Source organism: Sander vitreus, chromosome 8, assembly GCF_031162955.1.
Source record: "Sander vitreus isolate 19-12246 chromosome 8, sanVit1, whole genome shotgun sequence".
NCBI lineage: Eukaryota > Metazoa > Chordata > Actinopteri > Perciformes > Percidae > Sander > Sander vitreus.
Window position 1 is genome coordinate 16399723 of NC_135862.1, and position 18410 is coordinate 16418132.

The window sequence follows — 18410 nt, forward strand, 5'->3', positions numbered from 1 at the left end:
TTTCTGCGTTGAGAAACCACTCTTTGTCGTTGTCATAAAAACTTGAAACAATGATGAATGAAACGATAGTACAAGCTTAGGTTTGTCAGTGAACGTTCAGAATTCATTTTGGCACACTTGAGTTTATTCTTAAAGAAGAAGATCGATACCACTCTCATATTTGTCTGTTAAATGTAACTCTACAGTAAAGCCAGATGTTAGTTTAGCTTAACATAAAGAGGAGGAAACAGCTAGCCTGGCCCTACATTTTTACACTGTGGTTTTTGTAAAGATTAAATAAATGATAAAATGATGTTGATGAAGTTGTGTTGGTGGGCTTTAGCTGTTCATAAGAGAAACAGCTCCTGGCTGTAGCTTCATATTTAGTGTACATATAACTGTATCAATCATCTCATCTAACTCTCAGCAAGAAAGCAAATATGTGCATTTCACAAAATGTCTAACTATCAGCCCCTTATAATGAGTAATGTGGTCGAATATGAACACAAAATGATCTGCCAAAGTTTGAAGAGTTTGGTTATTTCACATGAGAGTTTTCAACTGTTAATAAATAATCACTAAATATATTTATTTTACTTTAATGTGAACTTTGAATTTGAAGAGTTGAAATGGAAATATGTAATAACAACAATAACAAATGCAGCAGAAAACAACACAGACCCTCAAACAGGAAGGTTTCGTTCCAGTGGGGGTTGAGGTTCTTCCTCTTGACCTTGGTCTCCAGCTTGTGCTTTTTGTCGGGCAGCAGGTAGATTTTGACAAAGGGATCAGAAGTGCCGGAGAAGTCCTTGGCCGGTAGCTCCTGGCCCCTGAGAACTTTGACGGTAAGGGTCGTGTTCTGGAAGCTGTACCCTATGCTGAACTGGATCCGGCCCAGCTTCTCACTGACAGGCCCTTCATCATCCTCCGAACCTGGAGACAGCTGCAGGCCACAAATGCAATAAAATAAATATAAATACATATACATGCAGCAACAGCAGCCACTAACATGAAAAGTGCAGTCCAAGGGCACACACTTGACACAAGCACGTGCACACAGACCATGACAGAGAGAAGCTGTGAGGGTAGGAGACTTTAGAGCTGCATTTCTATCATGGCGTACTCAAGCAGCTGCTTAAAGGCAGAGATTGGGCATTAACAAGACTGAGAGAGTTTAATTTCCTTTCTAATGTTCTTAAGCGGCAGGAGGTGCTCAGATTGAAGATAGGGGAGCTTCTCTCTCACAGCCACTCTGACTGCTTTATCACTGCTGGGCACTAAAAGGCCACTATCTGATAGAAGGCAGCGGACAGAGAGAGGAAAAGAGAGCGAGAGACAAAGAAAGACTAGGAGAGAGAGAGAGAGAGAGAGAGAGAGAGAGAGAGAGAGAGAGAGCATTGTATGAGAGGCACGAACAAAACTAAAGCACAGTTCAAGGTTGGCATTCTGCACTTGCAGCCGTCTTTGTGGTCACTTCTTTGGCTCCACCTTCTGTCTTTGTCCATAAATTCTCTCTCTCTCTCTGCAACAATAGCACTGATTGGAATGAAGCGTTTGAGGACATTGAGGGAGAGAAGACACCTAGCAGTTCATGAGACCACTTTGTTCAAGTGCCTCCACTGATACTTTGAAAAAAGACCCTTCTGGTTGTCTGGTTTACCTGAAATTGTTGGTTTCCGTGCTTTAGGTCAGAGCTTCAATTACAAAGTGGAAAAGACTCACTCACTCAGCTTTTGTACATATGGGTTTTAGAACTGATAAGCAGAGCATGTGTGAAATAGTCCAAGTTGAATTAATCAAAAAGTGTCAGTTGCCATGGATGGCTTGTCTGTGTAGGAACTGCTGGTGTGTTTTCTTCCTATTATGGCTCTCTTACAACAATGTAAAGCTTTAAATCAACCTGGCTCAAGCATGGAGGATGACTCAGCAACACTAGTCCTACCTCCTGACTAAGAGTTACCCATAGAAAAATAAATAAAATGTACATTCTATGTCTATGGAGTTACCTCATGTAGTACATGGTCAAAAGCATGTGGACAGCCGCATATTACACACTTGTGATCACTAAACATTTCCATCCAAAACCATGATGGGCATCAATATGATTCCACCACTCTTCTGGTTATGAAGCTGGTTGGAGGGATTTGCCTCCATTCAGCCACAAGAGCATTAATGATGCTGGGCAGTGATTTTGGCTGATAAAGCCTGGCTCACAGTTAGCATTCTGATTCATCACCAAGCATGTGACAATGGGTTGGCAGGCTAGTCAAGTTCTTCCACATCAAACTGGAATTGTCATTTCAAGGTCAGTTTACTCATCATGAGCAGTACTACTCAGCCAGTGCAAACAGCTGTATATGTCTGTGGCTCTGGACAGAGCTTTTTAAAATCTTAGACAATGATTGTCCGATGTCCAGGGTTAGAGACTACAACTTTAAAGCATTTAGGATCTAGGATATAGTGTTTTTGAAACTGGACTGAAAATCTGAATATATTTATATTTATTTTTAATCCGTCTCATGTGAGTCCCCCATTTTTGGAAGTGCAATATTAAATTACTGAAGTACCTCTTTAAGATTTCCCTTCATCTATACGTCTGGTGAAATTCTATATCTTTCATACCATTAACAAATGCCATGAAAAGCCAAAAACTAGCAATTAATTTATCCTACTAATGTGTCTGTGTAGCTAAAGCCTCATATAGCTTTTTTCCTCTTTGCCATAGAGCTCCATTGTAAAAACTATTAAATTACACATAAATGAGACACATTCTTGCACTGGGTGACATTCAGTTTTTTTAATAGGTATTACAGTAATATTTACTCCCATTTGACTCATACTTGCTACAATCTACAGAGCCCAGCTGTATTATGACTTTTTTAAAGGTTCACATGTTCAGTAGAAATCAATGCTTGTGGCACAGACTATCCCAATGTTTAGGGTTTTTTTGGGGGATTTTTTTGGTCTTTATTTGATAGAATAGCTGAAGACAGAAAAGGTGAGAGAGAGGGGGGACGACATGCAGCAAAGGGCCGCAGGTCGGACTCAAACCTGGGCCACTGCAGTAAGGACTGAGCCTTAGTATTTGGGGCGCACGCTCAACCAGGTGAGCTACCAGCGTGACCCGGTTTCTGGCTTTTAAAGGGACATGTTGACAATACAGTGATATAGAATAACAGCCACCTTACACTCAGAATATGTAGGGTGGATGTGTGGTGGGATGAAGGGTCTTACCATCACCATATCGCCAGTGAGAGAGTTGGCCAGGTCAGTTACAGAGGAGTGGCCGTCAGCATCAGGGGGTTGGCCCTTGGGGCTGTTAGCTGGCTTGTTGCCCCTGTAAGCAGAAACACAGTTTGACCCAGAGGGAAAATGGTGAGCACATGAGCTGAGAAGCTTACTCATCTCCAGAAAGAGAGAGAGTGTCTGAGCACGCATGGAGCCCAACCTCCACCTGTTTGGCGCTTGTAAACTGCCTATCTAAAACGACCAATTGAATCCAAGTTTGCTTTGGATAGATGTCACTTCAAAGTGGATTGTGCTTTGTCTAGCTATCATGAGCGAAGCCAAATAAAATCTGCCAAAAATTCCACAGATTAACAGCGGGCTCTAGAACTGAGGACATTTGATGCGGTGAGTTGTATTTGATGAAACTTGGAATCTGAGATGACTATACATATGTCCAATGTGGCAAACATCCATGTCTCTAACAAGAAAGTTACCTCCACCAAGTAAACAAACACATTTTCAGACAGAACACAAAACAAAAACCACTAAATGTAATCATTATCTTCCTTTACAGACATCAACGAGACACACACATGTATAATGACATATACAGCAACATGATGTCACTTTATATACAAGAAACAGACATGTATAGCAACATGTAGAGTACCAGACGTTTAACAGGACAGATGTTGAAGTGTTGTGTGAAGTGTATTTCTTTGAATCTCTCAGTTATTAAGAATATGCATCAACAACACAAAATATGAATAAAAACATAAAAGAGAGAACAGAGATCTCCCATGGCACAGCTGGTACTTAGGTACAAATGTTAATAAATGTTAAGTTTAGTTCCCTCACACGAGGATGGTTGAAAACATAGCGTTAAAGTGGGAGAAACATTCTGGGAGAAAAACCTCTATGTTCATACATCATGAAAACAAGAAGAATCACAAAGTGTAAAGAAAACAAAAAAATCAGCAAAAGAAGACAAATTAAAAGAGAATATTATGAGATTAAAGAAAGAATGAGAAAAGATAGAACAAGAAAGAGCCAAAAGCAAAAGTCCCCGCCAATGTAACGTGACACATTGGACACACAGCACTCCATAGATGACTGGTCAAGGCACATGGAGAGGCTGAACACTGAAACACTGTTAGGCAATAAACAAACAAACACAGAAGGAAAACAACAACCTACACACACACACACACACACACACACACACGCACACGCACATGCACACACAGAAAGAGAAAAGACATGAGCAGATGCAGAGAGAATGCTGAAGTTGCACACACACACACACACACACACACACACACACACACTGGACAGAAATTATAAAGTCTGTAGATAAGATAGAATGATCCACAAGGAATGAAAGAAATAGAAAAGCAAGCTGAATTTTAAAAAAATCTGTATTAGAAGAGATAGAACATATTAATAGCATGAACAGTGAGGTTACGAAAACCAAAACCAAACAGAGAGTGAGATTGTTACAAACACCAGCACATTAGAGAGAAAAAACAGAGCTGCAAGAAAGGATAGGGAATGAAGGAAGGAAAGCCTGGAAACACAAGAGAGGCTTAGTTTGGTCAGTCTGATAAGTTTCAAAGAATAAGAGACAAAAATAAAGAGCTATGCACACACAATATCTCTAACAGGAGACAAAGGGGCGAACATGCTAAAGGGAGAAAAAGAGCACAGAAGAAAAGAAAAAGACAATAAATACAATTGATCACAAAGGAGATCAAGAACCATCGTTCTTTACATGGAGAGCTCAAATTAAACGATAGATGAGATATAGTATGAAAGAGAAATAAGGCATAAATATACCATACAAAAATATAATATCATTGAAAACACATAAAGGGACAAATAGTAAGAATATAAGAAATGCACATTTAGAGTGTCACAAAACAGGGCGCTGGTAGTAATGAAGTAATAACAAAAAATTATAGAAGTTAACTTTACATCTATCCTAATTTTCCAACCATTTAGCAACACTCTAAAAGTGTGGACTGGGGACACAAGGGCCAAAGCACAAACTGGCATTGGCTACATGTGCATATATCATATATGCAAGTAGTTGTCACTCACAGAGTGAAGGCAATGCCTATGACAGGCAGAAAACAAGGAGCCCATAGAAAGTCTGTCTGTCTGGCCAGCAATCTCTGTCGAGTTTTCACTGAGAGAATGTACTTTTTTGTTGGGCGCTCTAATTTGGATGATAATTGATGTTGAATGCAATAATGTGTACATTTTTGCTGAAGACAAGGACAGAACCGGGGGAAAATATACTGACAAATAGACTGACAGAAAAAGCAAGCAAACAAGACAAGCAAACAGACAATCACTTCAACCAGCAAAGGAATCAGAGCGAGACGAGGGGATGGGGAGGAGGGATGTTAACCATTTAGAGAAGGGAAGGGACTATTCATCAATTGGTGTTAGTTGTATTAGTTTCCAAGGGAGGTAATTGCATTTCCAGGGGCATGTTTATTTTTTGCACAGACTCTGAACTGCAGGCAATGAGTTTAAGAGGCGAGGAAAAGGTTGGGTAACACACTAAACTAAGATCTGAGGATCAGCTCAAAAGGTCTCTAAAGCACGGAGAGAGACTTTGGGTTTGAAGTAAAGCAAGGCACCTCCTTCCTCCTCCACCTTCCAACTATCGATGGGGGAGTGAATGTCTTCAATTATTCATTCTCCTTCATGCTTCATTCAGGGGTTCAGAGCATTCTCAGGTAAGAGCTAGTACAGCCAGAGGAATGGCCTTTCTACCAGCCCCGCTCCACAGCACATGAGGAGGTCCTCTGCTCCAGCGCCATTTAAACAAAGCGGCTGGAGCTGCAGATTTGTTGAAATAATATACTTCCTCCAGATCATGTAGTAGGAATCAAAAATAAAGATTGGTTTCAGTTTATTTCATTTCTAAAAAGCAATATCAACTGTGGAAGATGGTAAAACTACAACTGCTATATTTGGTGTCAATGCTTTTTCTGTCTGACCCTTTGGGGGTTGATATGGAAATTGATGCTTTAAAGCCTGCAGTTGTCTACAGTATCCAGTGGGAGGCAGAGTGGACTCTAATTCAGATCAGATTCTCCCACAGCTAAGGCACAGAAAGTGGGCTGTTGGCATAGCAACGGCTCTAGAAACATAGACCATACATTTGGGGGTTTAGGGTATGTGTGCCAAGAGGTTGTTGGGACTGGGCACAGGGGAAGGGTGTGTTTGGAGGGGTGCAGCAAACAGGCAAACACACTGAGAACAAAGAAGATAAGGTATAGGATATATGACAGGTACGGGTGAGAACCTCGCAGACACACACACATGAGCAGACATATGGAGGCAGGCAGGGCCACTTTGGGTTTCACCGTCCTGTGATACTATCCTTTTTTGTTACCTGACCGAGGGCCAGCAGCTCGAAGAGAGGGGGAGGGGGGGAAAGACACTCCACTTCTAGGCTGGAGAGAGACGCGAGAAAGAAAGCCCAACCCAGCCCCCCTTTTTTTTGTTTTTTTTCCCCACCCCTTTGCAAACATGTCACACTCAACCAAACACGCTTGCCTGAGACCATGAAGTCATGTATTTTCAATGTCTATGCTCAATTTCATAGGCGCCCACTAGATCTATCATTCTATCATTCTTCAGGGGCCACAGCATCCCAGGATCATACACAGTCAAAACGACAGCAGTGAAGCATGGCGCTGCTTACATAACTCATCATCCACATGAAACACATGTACATTCACACTAGAGTCAGCCAGTCATTCCTGCTGCTTCACTACACAAGTCCAAAGTCCAAAAATTCTGCTGCGACATATGAATATGGATGCTTTCACTGTTAACTAATTACTTCCTGCATGCTGGAACTGGAAATAGGTCTAAAATAGCATTGTTTACTATAATCCCTTTTCAGAAGGAATCAACATGGGGTGCTAAATGTTGCCTTCTGTTTCTGCTTCTTAAAATGGAAATAAAAAAAAAAACACAAGTCAATTCAGTGGGTGCCAAAGGTTGATCTTTATAAGCACTGTTTTATGTCTATTTTCATTTGATTAAAAGCCATATTTCAGACGTACTACATTTAACTTTGGTGGCCAGCAATTGCCCTTTTGACTATACATACGATACAGTTAAGCATTGCAAACATGATTACTTTTGAATCCAAAGATGAGCTTAGTGTCCACCCCATCTATAACAGTTCAGTCCCACCTCCCTTTATAGCCTCCCAATACTCTCTGCAATTTAGCATTCATGATGTCTCCGAGTTTAATTAAAACAAACTAACCTATCGTTCCGGGGAATTTCAGCAACATGAAATCATCAAAACATTTTTTTTTAAAGTCCATTAAAACTCTACTAAATGTTTTGAATCACGATTAGATACAAAGATTGCCTCAGAGGTGGAGACTGCTGCACATGTGCCACCTGTTCTGAGGCAGGACACAAGGGTCCCAGGCTAATGCTCCAAATAGCTCATCTCCCCAACTGCCATCCCTCTATCTGTATGTATGAGATGAGCATGTGTATCAGCATGTACCTGCTGGCTAAAGTGCTGCCTTCAGCCCCACATAACGCATGGATGTGCAGAGTACAATAAGTACTCCCTCCTCCTGCTCATGGAAGGAAGATTGATTTGCACCCTGAATATTCCCTCATCCTCCCCTGACATACTGTATGTATGGATGGATGGATGGATGGATGCATTAACCTCTGCCTCCTCTCTTTGTGACTCCTTTTTTTCCGCCTTAGTGCTATCTACTTTCCCCCTTTTTTTTAGCATGTAACTGAATGCATCTCAACAGTCCCTCTATGATGTGTGGATGAGCATGGCAGCCACAGTGAGCCAAAGCCCCAGGGACAGTCTTAAGCAGAGCCCCTGAGGATTCTGCTGATTAGCCGGGCCCATAAAGACCCTGTCAAAGGAGGAGCCGACTAGCAGGGCATAGCATAATCAATTTACATGTTTATGTACAAACAGATTATATCATCTGGAAGCATAAAACAGCAGTTTTAAAAAAATGTTATCTAAGAAAACAAGGCCCGAAATTACCACCTAAAATGCTACTCTGCACATGTGTCTGACCTTAGAATAACCTAACATTACATTAGCCTACCACACATCCACCACAACATAAATATTAAACTCCTCCTACTCAGAATAATGTGGTTAGAACTCAAACACACAGTCATGACTTTAAATAAACATACATTTATATTGATTTATGTTAAAGGTCATACACTGTGATTGTATTTGCCTTTCATGTCAAGTTAAGCAATTTAATTAGTTTGTAATATATGAAGCAACATTATATAGCCCACTTGACAATTAACAGACACTCAGAGAATCTCCCTGAGTGCATCACGTCTTTGAGGCAGAGAGTATATATATATATATATATATATATATATATATATATATATATATATATATATATATATATATATATATATTTATACGTTTTCAATATCTGCAAGATGTATTCTGAAAAATGAAAAAACTCCATTTGCTTACACAAAATTATGTAACATGCATGGATGAATAATTGAAAGACCACAGGCAAGTGGATTGAATGTTACTAATGTAGCACAAGGATATATCCCGCCTCTTCTGTTCTGGACGTGCATCCTGATTGGACCGTTAGCTGGCTGCTCAGAGAGAGATCTAGATTCAAAGCTCATGGGGATTGTGGTTCCTCTTTATAGCAACACTGGTAAAAGAACCTACAGTATAGGTTCACTGAATCGCAACAGAATTGTTTGAGTGAAGACCAATGAGGCAAGCTTTCTAAGCTTTCTAAGATTCATAACCTATAGGTGCCTGGGATATAAACATCTCAGCATGCGTGGCCCCAGAATCAAAGCAACACACAATCTTTGTAATCTAACCGAGTTCCTCTGCTATTTTATCGTGCAACAACCCTCCCGCTCTGTCCCCTAAAATTGTGTAACCTTGGTTTGAAAGTCTCAATCAGTACCACCAACTCTGGTGCAGTTCAAACTGTCAGTCAGCTCCTGCCTCACTTCATAAACAAATGGCTATGCAGAACACTTTCATCCAGCGATTGCACACACAAGGTCAGTGAAGGAGAGTAATGAATACCACGCACTATAGCACCTTCTCATGGCCTCTGGGGAATAACAGTGCGCCAACTATGGCCAGGCAACAATGAAGTGTTAACACATAGCTGAAGGGTCAACAAAAGGTCCTTCTGTTGTTATTTGGGCCCTAAGTACTTTACATACATGTTCCCATTAGCAGGATTATCTGGCTAATTGTAGTACAAGGCCAGGAGTATTACTGTTTCCAATGGTGGAAGAAGCACTCAGAGTAACAATACAATGATGTAAAAAAAAAATACTCCATTATAAGTAAAAGTCCTGCATTTAAACTCCTACTTAAGTTAAAGTACAGAAGTTTAATCAGCAAAATAAACTTAAAGTCCAAAATAGAAGTAATAATTCTGCAGAAAAATCTATTATAATATTTGACTTTTGACTGTTGAAGCTGCTTGAGGTCGGGCTAAATGTTTTACTATTAGGTAGTCCAGTGGTTCCCAACCTAGGGGTCAGGCCCCAATACAATAAATCTGAGGGGTCGTGAGATGACAATGATGATTTTTTTTTTTAAATGTTCTCCAATCTTTGTTTTTTGTAAAATATTTGATAATTTGACCTCTTTGGGCGTTCTGTGTTTTAAATGAAACCATGTGAGATATGTCTGAAACGTGACAAGGGGGCTGCAACTACACTACGAGATTGGCACAATTACATTTTTTTTTTTTTCGATAGCTAAACGACAGTGGTCACAACTGAAGCCACATGTGCAAAACTCTAACTACAGTCTGCATTACCAACAGTCACCTGAGCTAAACAGTTCACATCACCTGCAAAACTCATTCCAAGCAACACAACTCTTTACACGTCTCAAAACAGGCTCATTGCAGCCATCATATTTTCACATCTAACTCTGTGAATTAAGGGATTTTTAACTGGCTGTGTGTCACTGCAGCGCTGGCAGTACATGCCAGTAAAACTCTGACACTCCGAAAACTCATTTGGCGGCGTTTGTAGGCCTACTTCATATACTGTATACTGCACAGGTTTATTTCGACCAGAGTTGGTTGTGTTATGGTTTAAGGAGTTAAACCATATGTTTATGGAGTTGGTGCTTATTTAGTTTATTTATCAGACTAAAAAGCTAAGAGCTGGTTCCTTCATTAACCCCTCATAATGGTGAGTAATCGAGCAATTGATTACTCATGCCCATCCCTACTAAGTCACAAACCAATGGTTTAATCTTTAACTATGCATTATCTAACTATGCATATTTTAAGTAGTATTAAGTAGTATTTTAAGTTATTCTGTGTTTTATTATGTCAAATCTGAATCTGTACTGGAACTATTAACTATCGCTTTTAAATATATGTAGTGGAGTAACAGTTACTTTCCACCACTGGTTGTTTCACTAATGTAGGGCATCACATATCAATTGTGCAGAGCAGCTCTTTAATATTCATCAACAGTGGAGAGATTTCCCTTTTATGTTAGCATTGATGATGCTAACGTTTGAGAGTCAACTATTCACATTAACTTCAGAGGCATCATACTTTGCCAGTCACATGTTGTCCAGATGATCCATTTAGTTGAAATCCATTGGGTATAACATGAGTGATGCAAGTATGGAGATGAGGGATGGGCACATGAAGGACATGTTCAACGTAAATGCACAGACTGCGATGATGTGGATATACAAGGGGTGTGGAGAGCGGGAGACGAATGAAAGCGCAGCATTGTCTCCGGCTCGAGAGCCCCATTCAGAATGAGCAATATGCCAAGACCATGATTGATTAAATCATGGCCAGACATCTGTGAAGTCAGCACTAACACCACAGGGAATGATATAGTCCCAGCAAGCTTACACCTTGCATTTCTAATATACTATGGACTTGTAACATTTAATTGAGCCTCTAAATTTAGCATCCAATTAAAGTGTGACTAAATCATTTATTATACATTTAAATTTGTAATCTATCATGAAACAAACAAAACAATGAGTGGCTCAAGTGGAATTAGTTTACAGCTCAGGAGAGGGATACACAGGAGTTTGCTAAAGGGCCAAGACATTTGAAGCATTCATTATATTCAGATCTCTTTTTCTCGATTGTTCACAGACTAGAAGCTGCCAGTCATTCTGTTTTGACTGGAAGAAATAAAATTAACCTCAGGTTAATCTAGAAAATACCACAATGCACTCAATCACGGTTAAATCGAGATGAGTCCTGCAGGCCAAGAGCTGGACTGAGCAGCCCGCGGTTCCTGCTTGCTGTTTAGTCTATTAGTGGATTTCACAACCCATTTAAGGAGGTTTCCAGGTGAATACAAAAGCTGGGAAAGCCAGATGTAATGTGCACAGCAAATTACACAGCAAATTGTACTCCTCTGTGGCTCTACAGGTTTAATCCTGAACAATGCAGATAGTTTTGATGTTCTAAAAAGCAACATTGTTACTGAAAGAATATTTTCATGCTTGTTTGTAACGCCTTGCAGCACTGTGTTGACTTTAGGAAAAGGCCAAAGGCTGCTTTGGGGCAAGAGATTAACATGAGACACAAATATCTTTCACTAGTTATGTAGATCTAAAGGCTACATTTTTAAGATAAAAAAGGTGCTTATTAGTTCAGGGAAGACAATTGCTATTATGCTAAAGACACAAGAGACCCTGCAATTGTCTCCAGTTGCACAGCCCACATGTGCAGCTTCATACTGCAGCTGTGCAGTCTAGATATGACAACATTTGCCATCTGTACTGTAATACAGCCTTAGTTTTAAATCATGTGTCAAATTAATGAAACACTTGTGAATGAGTGTGACAAGTAAATCAGAATTTCTTCACCCTCCCCTGCCATTTTGTTTTAAGGTTGTGTGTCATATTATGCATCTCCCAATTGTCTCCAATTTGTCACAGAATCAAAGTGAGGTTAAAACAAACTAATTGGACTGCAGAGGAAATCAAGTGTGTCGCATCTGCCTAGGGCTGGACCAAACGCAGGATTTCACTAGTGTTACACACTGGCACAAATAATCAAAACCACCATCCACGGCCGAAAAATTAACAAAACAAGCACAGTGCGGTTTCAGCTTGTTGTTTCACATGACACAGCCACTGTACTCATTTTTGAGTCTTAAACTGTTCCACACAAAAAAATGGTCCAATTCCTAAACAAAATGCAAAACTAATTATTTTGGGAGATAGGGAGATGTGAGCGAGAGTGGTGCATCCTTAAAGATGAGTAGAAATATTTTGGCTTCTAGTGTGTAAGGTGGCTGGCAAGGAAAAGGTTTATTTTTAGAAGCGTGTTTACGTAAGTGACTAACATGTTTTGGAATAATGAGGAGGCTCTCTAGGCCCTCGGTGGAGCTACAGAGACGGGACTTTCAGAGCAGCAGAGGGTGATTGAAGGAAGCTAATGAGCAGGAGGGAAAAAAACGAACACAGGAGTAGAAAGGACTGGGATAAAAAAAAACAAAACATGAAAATACAAAGGAAATACGACAATTACCAATGGGAGGTCTCTGTAAGGCTGGAGCGAAAAGAAAAAAAAATAGAGATGAAATGGTGGAGAATGTCATTGCGATGGGAGAGATGATTATGGTCAGGAAAAAAAGACCACTGGCATGAAAAAAAACTTGAAAAGAAAATGTTACCACTAAAAGCAGCGAAAAGGACTGGAGTACCAGTGAGCATCTCACTGCTGTGATTTGTGAGCTCATTACTGCTTTACAGCTAACGTCCAAATTGCTTTATCTCTTTACTCATCTCAGCATTACAGGTATTTTTTCTACATTTGGTTTCATAGTCAGCTCTCATTTTTATTTCTGTAACAGTGTCAAGCTCTGGTGCTATTTCAGGCGCAGGTCTGTGGCACAATGCACTTAAGTGCAGTGACTCACCGAAGACACTACAAAATAAAACTACTCTCCTCGCCTAGATATATCCTTCACGTCCTTTCATTTGCAACTCATCATTCTCTCACATACAACAAGCACTCTCATACATTATCTGGTACCTCTTCTCAGGAGGGGGCTCCTGATTGGATGATGGTGGTGCCTGCGCTGTTTCCTGCAGGTCAGGGATATTGGCAAAGTCATCTTGCTCAGCCACACCAATGGCCAAAGCCAGGACCACCAGCTTCCCTTCACTGGCTCACATTTAAAAAAACAATAAAGAGATAGAAACAGAGATGGAACAAGAGGCAAGAAAAGATGTAAAGGATAGAGAATTCGGACATAAAGGTGTGGTGCAGGGGGAGAGAAGAAAAGAGAGGTAATTTCAGGTGACAGCGAGGACAGTTAGCAAAGAGGCGGCAGGACAATAAGAGAATATATGGCATTAAACAGAGGAAGCAGTAACAAAGAAAATGTTCATCAGGGAAATCTGCAATGCCACATAAAACCACAGCAGTAAGCACTTTATCCAGGGAAGGATATTAAGAAACAACCTTAAACTGAAAGGCCAAATTAATAATAATGTATAATGATTTTAATGAAGTGGTGCTGACAACAGGTGCAGGCTGTTCACGCTGTACAGACAACAAATAATTAAGGGAACTGTTGATGATTAGTTAATGATTGTTAATGGATGTGATATTCAGCAGCTTGTACATCAGCTTCCACACATGTAAAAGGTATGTACAGGCCCGTATGCACAGACACAAACACACACACACTTGCACACCATACTCATAGAAATTAATTTAGTTATTTAACCTGCCTTTTGCTTTCCCTAGAGACTCACCTTTCCCATTGAACATGCCTGTCATCTTTTTGAGTTGAGTTGAGTTGAGATTTAATTAAGCCTCATTAAGAAGATCTGGACTAATTGTTTCTATTTGAGTGACACAGTATCTTGAGAAGGTTGGTGTATGTCACCGCTTTCTGGGTCACTGCTCTCTCACTATCCGTGTTGCTCTCTTCTCATTTCATCTTCTCTATTACACTACACTTGCTCTCCAAATCCCCTTTCCCCCTCATTGCTATCCTCCACTCTTAATTCTCTGCCTCCATCCCTACTTCCTGTCACCCACACGCACAGTTCTATAGCCTAAGCCTCTGACTGCATTACAATACCTCTGCTAAGAAACTACAGTGCTGCCAAGCTGTGGAAAGTTATCACCTCAAAGCTCACAATTTCATCTTTCTTACATGCCATCAAAGGCTTTTTTTTTTTGCAGCACCATAAAGCCTTGTTTAATAATCTTATTTAAGGTTATGTCTATACCAGTGGTTCCCAACCTTTTATGTCTGACCTACCCCCACAAACCCTTTAAGATTAATTAAGTACCCCATTCATTAAGACCATTATCCATTGCTCACTATTTCCAACCGTTCATCCATTACTTTTAGCTAAATATTGCAACCGTTTATCCTTAGCTCACTATTTTAAACCATTTAAACGCTGCTTTTAGCTCACTATTTCAACCGTTTAACCATTACTTTAATCTAACTATTGTAACCATTTATCCTTAGCTAACTAGTTCAACCGTTTAAACATTACTTTTAGCTCATTATTTAAACCGTTTATACATTATCTTTATCTATTTCAGCCGTTTATATTTAACTATTTAAACCGTTGCTTTTAGCTTACTACTTCAACCATATTTCCATTATTTTAACTGTTTATCCATTGCTTTTAGTTCACTATTTCAACCGTCTATACATTAGTTTTAGCTAACTATTACATCCTTATGTTTATCCTTACCTAACTATTTAAACATTGCTTTTAGCTCACTACTTCAACCGTTTATCCTTGGCTAACTATTTCAACCATTTATTTATTACTTTTAGCTAACTATTTGAACTGCGACCAGAAACGTTTTAGAATTGATGCAATCCAACTACTAGTAATTTCCTCACCACTGCCACGCCTTTTTAGGAGACCAGAGGCAGAAGTGAACGTGAACACAGATTAGGACCTATTATTTTGCCCCCTGGTCACCAAAGTAAATATTGGATATAAGTGGAGCATGGGTGGACTGGTCTATAAATATAATGGCATGGTGCTTTTAATGATACTATAAGTATAGGTTATTGGTTAATGGTTATTGGATCCCTCTTCTCCCACCGCCTTTTAAGTACTCAATGAGCATTTACACTTCATATTTGTTAAACAACTAATGCACCAAACATTAAGAAAGCAGAGGCGAGAGAGGGAACAGGATAAGTTATTGGTTTTAAGCCACAAAGCATGAAGACCAATCACCCAAGAGACCCATTTGGTGAAATGGCTCCAAAGGCTAGATATCCGTGTCAATCACATAAACACATTCATTGAGCTATGATTCACCCAGATAGGGAATCTGGCCAAGATTGAAATTAACTGGCTTGAACAATGGGTCATGTCTATTACTGAGCGCTCTGTTATCAATCATAGGAGGTGTTGCTGTTGCAGAGAAGGCAATACATCATCAAATATGACCTCAATCTCACATTTACAATGATGAGTTGACTAGTTTAGTTGAGTATAGGCGATATGCTCAGTGACCTTGGTGGTGGCATGCGCTACATTGCTAATGCTCATTTAGGCGGTGACATTCGCTCAGCTGTGACATACTCAAATGCCCAGAGAAGCTTTAACACAAATAAAAAGGAAATACGAATGGTGAAAAGCTACTGTAAAATTGATTCAGTGCAAAGGGACATTAAACACATGTTGTACCTTGGCATTGTCCTTCCTCAACCCTTCATCACCTCCCTCTCTCCCTCATCTGCCCTCCCTCCACTTCTGGCCTGAAGTAACAATATGTTGTGGAAGTAATGGTGCCGGTGACATAAGATCAATGCTTCAGGGTTAACACAAATCTACACACAGCTGCTTAACTCTTGTTCTTTTACTGATACACAGTGACATGTGGACTGTGTGATGTACACATGCTGACACACATCAAACAGCACAACCAGCAGACTAAGATTTTCTATTAGCATAAAAGTTACCAGTGGTACCGGAAAAAGAGGTGCCATTTCAGTTGCAAATTCTCATGAAATATGGATTAGGCCTACTGGTGTCCCTCCTTAGCAGGATATTTAACAGTCATTCCAAAGGAGGGCTCAAAAATAACATCATGTAATTGAGTGGGACGGTGTGAATATAAAATGTGAATTTATGACGCAAACTCATAAATTTTATGAACTAGCACTACCAGCTCTTTCCTGTAAAGACAATTGCAGCAGACAGGCTGAATGCCATCAAAACAGATGTTACTGTTTAGCAGAGCATACAGTGTAAACGAACAATTTTTCACAGAATGGGATAGAAATAGCCCACAATATGTCAAAACTTCCTTGCCATTTTTCAGGCATGTTATTCATTCTAAAATTAGGAAAAAATTGTTTAACAGATTTCTCAATAAGAAGCTTTGTAATTAACTTTAACTGATCACTGATATATTCAGTTGACATTTGAAAGGATCATAAAACATCAAGTACCCCCCACATGAACTTCCCCTCTAAGAATACAGTCTAATAAACATAATGTATAATTGTTTAAATCAGTGTGTGATCTATAAAGTCCTAATAAAATGAGATGTTGATCAATCTCTTACACAACCACAGGGCTATAATAGCTTATTTACATTTATAACTCTACCCTTATTAACATCTATAATAGATTTTTCAAATAGGCCAACCTCTGGCCTTCTCATCTACATTCACCTTCATCATCCTACACCAACATGATTAGCTTTAACATGGACTAAATTGCCTTTTTAAATGTATATAAAAATGTATATAAAAAAAAGTCTAAACTTTGTGCAAATTATGGTATAATGTATAATAATTTGTATAATGTTTTGAAAGTGTTGTCAAAAATGTAAATGTCTTAACATGAATCCAACATATTATTGGCTTAGTATTATATGAACTAAAAAGGTATGTAAAAAGGCTTTAGGCTGCCCACACGTTATTGCAGGCCCAGTTTAATATGCAAGTTCATTTTATACAATATATGTAGTAGGGGGTCCCTGATCCGTCTCTCTCAGTTAAGGGGTCCGTGGCTTAAAAAATGTTGAAGACCCCTGATGTAAAGCCAGGGTCGTAGCACAAAATTCTGGGCCCCGTAGAAAGGCATTCTCTATGGGCCCCTCCCCACATCCACAGCTATTCATTCTAGCATATTTTTGGGCCCTCCTCACATGAGGGCCCTGGGTACTCAGTCCCCTTTCCACCCCCAGTCCAACACCCCTGTGTAAAAGCCATGACCCACAAAAACCCACCCCTACATAATAAATAATACACATACATGTATGCACACAAGCACAGTAGTACATATTTTGACTGACAGGAGTAATATCCTTCCCTGTATATCAGATGCAAACTGAAAATAAAAACCCAAAAGAAGAGGCACAGAACACAAAGGTAAAAGGTAAACGCAGGTTAGTTAGTACTTAAACATAGATACATTATGAACTATTTGATTAATTCAGCATTGCATACTATAGCAAATAATTACCTTAAAGCCTAAGCAGGTGATATTACAAAGACCTACATAAAGATATGAAATACAAAACACTACATAAAGATATGAAGGAAGAGTTACAAAGACTCACAGGAAGGACTTTGCGTCCAGGCCGCGATTCCGCACCTGGTCCATCATGAAATCCCAGCTGCCAGGATTGCCACGTGAGCGCCCTGCTGCTCCACCTCCCCTATTGCGAGAGGCCCCTGATCCTGATGGGCTGCCCCGTACACCCCTGGGACCGCCTCGTGTACCTGCACCCCCACCCTCACCACTGCTGCCACCTCCCTCTCCTCTCCCAGCACCCCCGCCTCCCCCAGGCTGTCCAGGTGCAGTGTGTAATTGTCCCAAACTCTGGGATGTGGTGGGAGGATGGCTAAGACCAGGGCCTGGTGGGTGGATGAGAGGCTGCTGAAGACTCTGCTGGCGCAGTAGTGTCCGAGGCCGGGAGGGGATGTGCTCCAAAGTGGACGCATACGATAAGACTGGATCCCCAAAGCTGGGAGGGCAGAGGAGCAGGGAGGAAAGAGAGCGCGAAGAAGGCCATGGCCGACAGAGGATAGGATGATGAGGATGGAGGAAGGAGTCAGGGGGCATGGAAGAGGAAGATGAAGAAGTAGATTTAGGAGAGGAGCCGTGGCAACAGGAGGTGAGTTGGTCAGAAGTGGTGAGGTCAGGAGAT

General features: G+C 40.3%; 1 protein-coding gene across 1 annotated transcript in view; it reads right to left on the reverse strand.

The window, feature by feature from the left end:
- The window catches only part of syt7a (synaptotagmin VIIa), a 78632-nt gene that overhangs the window by 9202 nt on the left and 51020 nt on the right, over positions 1-18410 (reverse strand). Inside the window, exons 6-11 of the mRNA XM_078256229.1 lie at positions 17820-18227; positions 13275-13418; positions 5969-5999; positions 5257-5265; positions 3214-3288; positions 661-922 (exon numbers count right to left, since the gene is read on the reverse strand). Coding sequence (XP_078112355.1) covers positions 661-922; positions 3214-3288; positions 5257-5265; positions 5969-5999; positions 13275-13418; positions 17820-18227 — 929 coding nt within the window. The remainder of the gene's footprint in view (positions 1-660; positions 923-3213; positions 3289-5256; positions 5266-5968; positions 6000-13274; positions 13419-17819; positions 18228-18410) is intronic.